Source organism: Lactuca virosa, chromosome 7, assembly GCF_052849685.1.
Source record: "Lactuca virosa cultivar CGN04683 chromosome 7, Lactuca_virosa_CGN04683_v6, whole genome shotgun sequence".
NCBI lineage: Eukaryota > Viridiplantae > Streptophyta > Magnoliopsida > Asterales > Asteraceae > Lactuca > Lactuca virosa.
This window is the reverse complement of record NC_136432.1, coordinates 118,135,278-118,144,641: the sequence shown is the minus strand read 5'-3', so window position 1 is coordinate 118,144,641 and position 9,364 is coordinate 118,135,278. Positions and strand designations below refer to the sequence as shown.

Below are 9,364 nucleotides of genomic sequence, written 5' to 3'. Positions count from 1 at the left end.
CATGATTTCACTTAAAATTAACATATATATATATATATATATATATATATATATATATATATATATATATATATATATATATATATATATATATATAATTGCATTTTAACAAAACCATTGAATATAATATTTTTTAATTTAATGAACTACATAAATATATGAATGAGTGATTTCAGAGTGAATCATGAGACCGAAAGGTAATTGTTGATTTTGAAAGGTAATTGTTGATTTCAGAGTGACCCATAAAAATAGTGCAGTCTTTTTTTATTGTTAAATCACAAATAGTGCGTTTGTTTCTTTAGCCACTTTGGTTTTTAGTTTTGTGTTACCAAATATCTTTTTTTTTCTTATAGAAATATCAATTGCTTGTTATAATTTTCTGATTTTAGTTTTAAACAAAATTAATTTTCATTAGTTTAATCAACCCAAATCATTTTTAACTTACAACTAACTATTAATTTTCTTTTAGGATATTAATTTTCTTTTAGGATAGAATAGTCCATATGGGTATAATATTTGGTTTTACAACTGTATTACTTTTATGACATCGTATACTTATAAATACAAATTTTCATCAACATCGTCACATCAAAAGGAACTTTGCTTTAAAAAAAAGGCAATTTGGTACATCTACAACGAAGCAAATAACTTGATGTTGGAAATCCGAATCATATAGCTATTATAACAACCCCAAGCTTTTAGATCAAGAATAATACATAAATCCTAAAATCCGAATCATATAGCTATTATAACAACCCCAAGCTTTTAGATCAAGAATAATACATAAATTCTACTACATGAAATACAAATCATTACATCTACTAAATGAAATACAAATATTACAACATCACTACACTAAACTTAATCATTATAACTCTAATAAAACACATCAAAATGACACTAGACAAAGTTGAGCTACTCAACCTCTCCTAGAAAATCCGTCAGACTCAACTCGATTACACCATAAATCCCCAAATTTCACATTACGGTTTCACCTCCACCAATGCACACCGAAGAAGCATAAAGTACAACCAAAGTCGCATTCAAGCCATAATTACGAAAAATGGCTCCGACAAAACTTAACAACATCGTAATTCCAACTTTTTTTACAAACAATACAACACAAACTACCGATCATACCCCATGGCCACAACGGGAATCCGAACCTTATGCCCTCGGTTTCCTTTCAACAAAACCTGCCCGAAACTGTAGGTCCCGGTGACTGAGCGGACGGTTAGAGTAACCGTGAACTTACGGGTTGCACCTGGTTTGAGGGTCATGGCTCGAGGGCTCGTTTCAATGGCTACAGCTGGTGACATTCTAGCCGTGATTGTGTATGTCTCTTCTTCATCAACATTTGTGACTGTTCGTGTTACGGATTGAGTTCTTACGAGATGGGAAACAGCAATTGAGGGTGAGTTTAGATTGTACGGGTGGCCGAGTGTGTAGTTGCATGGCTGGTGTGTGTAGTTTTGGATTTCGTGTGAGTCGAGTCCGGGTGTCGTGCATAAGAATCCTAGATAATCTTGATAACCTTCAAGAAACATCAAGAAATTAAATCTTTTAACATTGTGATATGGAATTGGAGTAACTAATTTGTGAAACATTTTACTCGAAATTTCGTGATAAATAAACAAGAATGAATGGCATCGGAGAAAAATTCAATAATGATGGTTGTTTGTTACATGCGACTGGACAAGCTTTTTAAGACTATTTTTGCACAGAAGAAGAGACTCCATGTCCTACCTTGCTCCACCTTTTTGGATGAGACAAAAAATTTCAATTTTTGTCTCATTGACGTCTGTCTTAGTCCCAGTCCAATGCAAGCCAAACGCAGTATAATATTGTCACGTCTTCTTTTACGCAAGAAATGGGCCTTATAGGCCCATTTGTTACACAGTACATGACAGAACAAGTTGTATTGCGTTTGGCTTACATTGGACTGGGACAAGAAAGATGTCAATGAGACAAAAATTGCAACTTTTTGTTTCGTCCAAAAAGGTGGAACAAGGTAGGAAATGGAGCCGCTCTCTATATTTGTTCTTCTGTGCAAAAAAATAGCCTTAGAAAAGCGTATTTGATCGGCAGTGTTTTTTTGGCATTTTCATAAATGTGGTTAGTTCGCTTCGCAGCAACAACAAAAGTAGAATTAATTACAAACAAACCTGCATCAAAAATGAGACCGGGATCCAAGGCGGCTCTAGGGTTGACATGGCCGCTGCCATAATCAAACGGGGTGGCTGGAACAAATGTCATAGTTTCAGAACCCGAATATTGTTGGGCTAGAATCGGTCTTTCACCTCTATCAAGTGTATTTGATGTTGTCATTAAAGCCGACTTGATGGCAGCAGGACTCCACCTCGGGTGCTTCTGCTTCACAAGGGCCGCAATCCCCGCTATATGTGGTGCAGCCATGCTAGTTCCCGAAATCATAGCAAAGTGTTCTCCTACTCAAACCAATTCAATTAGGGTTTACTTATGTAATAAACAAATAAATGAAACTTTTTTAAAGTACAATGTGTTGAAGTGTTTACCTATGTAATTAGCCTCATCGGTTCCATTCGGGGACCAAGAAGCCCAAATCAAAGAACCGGGTGCTAAAATATCGGGTTTCAAAAGATCCGCATCTCGAAAGCTGTAATCTTTTATGTTTGGCCCTCGAGCTGAAAATAATGCCACCATTGGTGCTGATTTGTGAAGAATTGGCTCCAAACCATCTCCAATGGACCCCACTGCTTTAAAACTCTTCACGCGCCCTGTCCAATCCCTTGAAGTTGAGACGTTGTAGTAGTCTATAAGGTCCTATAAATATAATTTGGTAGATTTTTCAAAGTAGAATGTTATAACAAACAAATTAATTAATGAAACAAGTGCAATTTCTTTCATTTAGCAGAATAAAAAAAAGTGTGAAGTACCATGGATTTGCTAACATCGGTGATGAGAATTCCCGGGATTCCAACAGGAACAGGATCAAATTTTGTTCCCGGAGATGTGTTTTCAACCGCAAGAACAAAACCAATTGCACCGAGTGTTTTTGCAGTTTGTGCGACTTTAGTCATTGATGCTGTTCCAATGACGAAATTGAAGGAATACCCACATAAAAGTATGTTTCCTTTTACCATATTTTTGTTTAAAACTTCGGGTTTTTGGCAATCAGATGTACTTGACTTTCCGGAAGAATCTAATAACACATCATTGGCTGCTACAAGGGTGTATTTTTGATTCAAACGTGTAGCAGCTGCATCGATTAGAGTATCATATTAGAATAATATTAAGTCATAACTTTGTTCAAATGGCTAAATGCAAGAAACAAATTATAGAATCTTACGTTCGTTTCTTTTCGTTACAATATTGTACTTTCATGACACTTAATAGAAAGAAAAAGAAAAAAGTTGGGCCTTAAACTTACGTGACATGCCAATTCCAGCGAGGATCTTTCCGTTTCCAAGTGTCAAGTGGTTTTTATATCTCCGATCATCAACAGCTGCAGCTACAGATGCGATCCAAGGGCTGTAAGAGACTAACGTTTTTGAAAAAGGGCCTCCGTTTCCGGCTGCTTGTGCGACAAAAACTCCCGATTTTACAGCGGAGAGAAGAACGGCGTCAAATGGGTTTAAAAAAGTGGTTCTTGTGGTGGCCGGAGGACTATTCGGCCCAACGGAGAGGTTCAGAATGTCGACGCCGTCGTGAACTGCCTGTTATCGGATTATTTGGCATCAATACGATTGTCGGTTATAATCAAATAAAATAAACGAAGATTGTCTTTTGTTATATTGGATCAATATTACAAAAAGAATGAAATATTGATGATCGATTAGAGCGTTTTTGGTTTGTGATTTGTGAATTCCGATGGAATTTGATTTTCAGGTTCCATTCGATTGCCAATTTGGTTGCCAAACGGAGGGAATTCAATTCTATCAGATTTCTTCAAAAGTTCAAATTCCATGTTTGTTGGATTTCACGATTCCGATTCCAATTCCCAGAAGGAATTCAATTCCATTTTTCCTTTCTTATATTAAAAGACCAAAATACCCTTTTATTTAAACCAAACCTGCTCAATGGCAGCAACGACATCAGCAACGAAGCCTCCAAATAGCCTGTAGAGTGCCTTGTACACCGCAATCCTATTCAAATAGTGATTAACTTTTTTCAAACATCTTGCTTTGTCTTTTGTTGCAAATAAATGTTTAAATTCAAGAAATAGCAACATACTTTCATTGTTTTTTTTTTTTTACAGCATCTTACTTTCATTTTTTTTTCCTATCACAACATTTTACTTTGAAAAATCAACCATATTATATTATTATAGCAATGTCGTACAAATACAAAACAATTTTCATTGCTATAATTTGGTTAGATTTTCAAAGAATCATGTCCTATTAAGAAAAAAATAAGATGCTATAACACAAATAAATGAAAGGGAGTTAAATGATGATAAAAACCTAGCACGAGGAGCCATTCCACTTGCTTTTCCATATTCATATCCATGCACTCGCACAGGAATCCCATTATTTCCAGCAGCAATCGCCGCAGTGTGACTGTAAAAAAAAATATTAACACTTCAAAGAGAAATAAATAAAAAAGGCGTTTACGTCTTTTTGCACAGACAGAAAGATCCTAAACAAGTCATGTCACTTTCCCCCCGCCCTGTAACACCTTCCGATTGGCATCAGTCTCAGTTATTTTCACCAAAATACAGTACAACCTGTTCTGTCATGTCATGTCCTAACAGATATATTTTAACCAATGGATAATCACACAAACCTTCCATGTCCATCACCATCCAACGGAGAAGCAAAATCAACGGAAGGATTAAACGCGCCAGAAACCGTAGCGGCTTTTGCAAAATGTTGAGCCCCAACAATCTTTCCATTACAAAAACTTCTCTTCGTATCAGGATCAACTTCACATTTCCCTCTATACCTCGGAAGTGGCCCATAAGGTTCGGAATCAGAATTCCGGAAGCTCGGATGATGTGGGAAAATACCGGAATCCACAAATCCGATCACAATATCCTCTCCGGCCCTATCAAATCCACCACCAGTTGGCCAAACTCCAGTTGGAAGCCCCAAAAATTGAGGGGTGTGTGTTGTAAGTTTCCTCACTTTCCAATCTTGATCCACTGATTTCACACCAGGGGTTCGCCTTAGCGTTTCTGCCTACTAATATACGTATAAATGTATAAGAAAACACGATTGAAAATTGGAATTACCATATTGTTATATATATTTACCGATGTTCTTCGGTTTTTATCAAAAGTTATTAACATAAATGGAAATAAAAAGTCCGGATTGTGACCTGTTCTGGAGAAATATGGACTGCGAAACCGTTGATGAGATGCTTGTAGCTGTAAAGTTTTGTGTATGTTTCATCATCAAATAGTGATTCGAGAAGATTATCGTGTCTTGTTTCGAGGTGTTGGGAGTATGACGTCACCAAATCACTGAACATGGAGCACAGATTTTGAAAAAAAAAGGTGATTAATTTCACACTTGAATGAGTGAATAACGATAAATAAAGAAGATTTTAAGAACAATAAATAACCTTGTGACATCGAGTTTCTGATCGGATTCGACAGCAGTGGCTTCAAAACCATCAATGCCGCCTCTATAACTTATCACTGGATCTCCTTCAATTGTTACGATGTAAACTTCGGATTTTGTTATGATCAAAAGGGTGAATAAGATCGAAATTGTAAAGATATGCTCGACATTCATCATCGTCTCTTTACACCAGGAAAATCTGTTTCCAAGCAAACAAAAAAAATGTGAATTAAATCAAATGAAAGCACCCCATTTCCTTTTTGCTTGATTCAAATCGAATCACGTGATTCCTGAACTTGGAAACTTTTTAGTACAAACATTAGTTGGTAAACATTAATTCATATCTCCACCCACATTCACATGACAAAATCGTTAATCTTCGTTGACGAAAACACAAAATTAAATGAAGAAACGGACACATTCAGAAGGATTATGCTGTCGGTTTTAAAGAATTGAAAGATGGAGTGAGATGAGACGCATACCAGTTTGATTCAATATGCAACACACCCTTTGAATTACATACGATCCTTGGATTTTATACGCACAAAAACATCACAATGTGTAGAAGAAAGGAATAAAAAGAACGATTTTGTGAACTTCACTTCTTGAATCAACACTAAAACTCAAAACCCAGAAAAGATTAACCCGAAAAAGTTGACAACTTTACTCACATTGATCCAAGAAAGGAATCAAATGAAAACCCCAGTACAGTCTTTAGGGATCTACAGTAAGTGGGTAAGTAGCAAACTTGAGTTGTTTTCAGAAACAAGTGAAATGAACAGCTACATTACTGACTAATCATGAAGTAGAGTAAAAAATGAAATTAAATGATGGGGAAATTTGGCAATGAGAGCATATTTGGGATGAAGGGATGAGTGTAGATAGAGCAAAGGACAGTGTGTGTGAATGTGTGTTCGAGAGGTGGTGGTGGTGGTGGTTAGGGTTTTTCACTTTTTGGGAAGGCGCCAGACAAGGTAGCGAACCAAGGTGGAGTCGTGTTGACAAGTGAGTCGTTGTATGTATGTACCTTCAATTTATTCTAAAAATGTTAACAATAAATAAAATTATTAATATTTTATGATTTTATTAAGGGCCGATTTAATGGCATGAAATTCACTTAATTTGCAGCTTTAATTTATTTATTTTTATAAAGTTTGCTTCTTTAATTTGAAGATCCCTTATAATTGCTACCAGGCCAGGTTTGCAAGCACTAAGCGAACCAAAAATTTGGGCCTTCTTGTCAAATCTGGAAAACTGAAAACTCAAATTCTTTCTAACAATCCAACTTGATTCACTGATTGTATATATTGTAATTAATGAACAATGGAATAAAAAATCAGATAAATGAAAAAATAAGAACCGAAAAGTATTAACCCATGGAATAAAAAATCAGATCAAGAAAGATTCATTCTCGTTTGAATATGCTAAAGAACAAGAGATGTTGTATAGTTAGACAACTCAGAAACGATTTTGATCGAACATGGTCACTACCAATCTGCCTTCAACCGGGATTTTTAAAACAAACAAGATTTTGATCGAAAAAAAGTAAATTCCGATTCCATTCCAATTCCACAAACCAAAGCCAATAACCCTAATCAGCTTTAAGTATTAACCCTAATTAGATAATCAAATGACAACATGACAGATAATGGAAAATAAAAAATGAAAAGTGAAAAAACTGCAAATATATTATAGTTTCAGTGATACTGTGAGTCTGTGACAACCTTTAATGGAGAATGAAGAGGCCGAGAATGGAGAAGGAAGAAGAAGAACATCATGTAATGTATTTCAGCGGTTCACACTTCGGAGTGTTCAAGTCGAGAATGGAGAAGAAGAAGAAGACCAGTAATCGTTGCTTGTACAATAAGAAGAACATAAATTCTTTTGAGGCGTTAGGCATGCAACGATTCCGAGAAAGGCGTGCAGGGAATTCGATTGTTTTTAGGAACAACCAAATGGAATATGGACGAGGTAATCGAGTCATGGGTTTAAGTGGGGCCCCTTAAAAGTGGGGGCCCTAAGCCCTATATTTGTTTATCTACACATAAGACCGACCCTAATTGCTACCGATTAAGTGGCTGCTTACTAGTTGCATTATAATTGTCGCTAGGTGTGTAAGTGAGTCGAGCTATGTGACATCCCCAATTTTCACGGCCAGAAAAGACCGATTTTGTTTATGCTTTATAAAAATCAGAGTACCTCTTTTAATAAAAATGTTGCGGAATTTGTTCCCAGAAAAACATGATAAATACGTTATCAAAGCATTTCCGAAGAAATGTATTTTTATCCATTTTAAAACATTTGGGATGTCATCGTCAATACAGAAACATAAGCATAAACAGAACTTACATTCATTTACACTAGTGATCTACATCTCTTTTAAATCATCCCCCCCCCCCAGTGTAAAGTAGCTTCATATCGACACATGTGATACAAATAAGCTTGAGTGGGTCAGGTTGGGAAACCTGGTGAGTACATAGGGTTTTCAACCCACAATAATTTAATTATTATGTTTAAACATCAAACAATCAACCCAATTACCCATCCCCATTATCTTCCTTACTCTTAAGGATCTACCCTAAGAATCATCTATCCTGCATTCATTCATTTCGAAGCACATTGCTTCTAGGGTTTATATGATAGGCACTAAGTCCATAGCTACCAATGCTTGTTCTTAAAGCACTAATTCCATAGCTGCTAAAGTTCATTCATCGGGTACTAAATCCATAGCTACCGGTGTTCAGCTAATAGGTACTAAATCCATAGCTACCAACGTTTATTTAACAGGTACTAAGTCCATAGCTACCAATGTTTATTCTATAGGCACTAAGTCCATAGCTGCTGATGTTATTTGTTAGACACTAAGTCTATAGCTACCAATGTTCACTCATATCATCTTTCATCTCTCATCATTCATCTACCCATGCTTTACCCAACATATTCGTAGATATAAAATACATATACATTTTAAATTATTTAAAACATGTATATAATCGTTCATCCAACATAGAAAGCAAGTATTCAAATAATATGCACACATACCACGTAATTTATATAAAATACTTCATATCTATGTGTAAGATGAAAGTAACTATGCACGCACCTGCAATGGTGGTGACTCGGTACTCGGACAACACTTCGTTTACTTTAAAATGAATTTCCGTTGACAAAACCTAGTATCATTTCCACTAGAGTTTAGTCTAATGTTCAACGAGACTAATTAATAGTCTAACTATTATTACTATTATATAAGCGTTAAACAATACTCTTCACCCACTATGTACAGACAGAGGCCAGACATTAAACACCCGAGGGCAGGATCATTTTGGCATATAGCACTTTTGAAATCCAACAACCCAGGCGGCCCTTAAAACTGGATTCCTCGTACCGCGAGTGGTTAAAAAGATATTATAACGACACTTATATAACCCATAATAATAGCTCAAATAATTATTATAAGGTCCTAATAACGTTACTATATTTAAATAAAAGGTATATTAAAAATAAGGTAGGCGTATCTTACCTACGAGGGGGTTTGGCTAGAAGCCGCGCTCTGCAGGGGCAGAACTTCCGAGCCGAAAGCTCTTCTTCTCGGAGCCGTCGAGCGCTCCGGGGCTTTCTTCTAGCGCCATGGGAGTTTTGGGAGGTTTAGAGAGAGAGTAGAGAGAGAAGGGTGGAGGTGTGAAGAAATGAGGGTGGAAGGGGTTGTATTTATAGGGTGAAATATGGCTGAAATTAGTGCCACATGTCACCATCTAGTGGCAAGCCTTGGGGAGAAAGCAATGGCCAAGATTGTGCCACGTCACCCCTTTTGCAGCAGC

The 9,364-nt window shown here is 36.3% G+C and overlaps 1 protein-coding gene across 2 annotated transcripts; it reads right to left on the bottom strand.

The window, feature by feature from the left end:
- Positions 1 to 724: 724 nt before the first annotated feature.
- LOC145123246 (subtilisin-like protease SBT2.6) lies at positions 725 to 6,545 on the bottom strand. 2 transcript variants are annotated; one of them, XM_079058460.1, is made up of 11 exons: positions 6,026 to 6,545; positions 5,545 to 5,742; positions 5,299 to 5,443; positions 4,765 to 5,159; positions 4,443 to 4,538; positions 4,052 to 4,124; positions 3,410 to 3,695; positions 2,916 to 3,238; positions 2,535 to 2,802; positions 2,166 to 2,447; positions 725 to 1,534 (listed from the first exon to the last, which is right to left on the bottom strand). In XM_079058460.1, the coding sequence occupies exons 2-11, from the start codon at positions 5,718 to 5,720 to the stop codon at positions 1,128 to 1,130; spliced, it is 2,451 nt and encodes an 816-aa protein (XP_078914586.1). In that variant the 5' UTR covers positions 5,721 to 5,742; positions 6,026 to 6,545; the 3' UTR covers positions 725 to 1,127. The 2 variants fall into 2 exon arrangements, with proteins under 2 accessions (XP_078914586.1, XP_078914587.1); XM_079058461.1 differs by having other exon boundaries at positions 6,215 to 6,545.
- Between the last annotated feature and the right edge of the window lie 2,819 nt (positions 6,546 to 9,364).

Bases quoted from the DNA above. Each gene is read 5' to 3' on its own strand.
- LOC145123246 (XM_079058460.1), bottom strand. From the start codon at position 5,720: ATGATGAATGTCGAGCATATCTTTACAATTTCGATCTTATTCACCCTT. The intron at 3,696-4,051 runs GTTTGGTTTAAA...ATCCGATAACAG, and splicing joins TCGTTGCTGCCATTGAGCAG to GCAGTTCACGACGGCGTCGA. The intron at 2,448-2,534 runs GTAAACACTTCA...TGGTTTGAGTAG, and splicing joins CGATGAGGCTAATTACATAG to GAGAACACTTTGCTATGATT.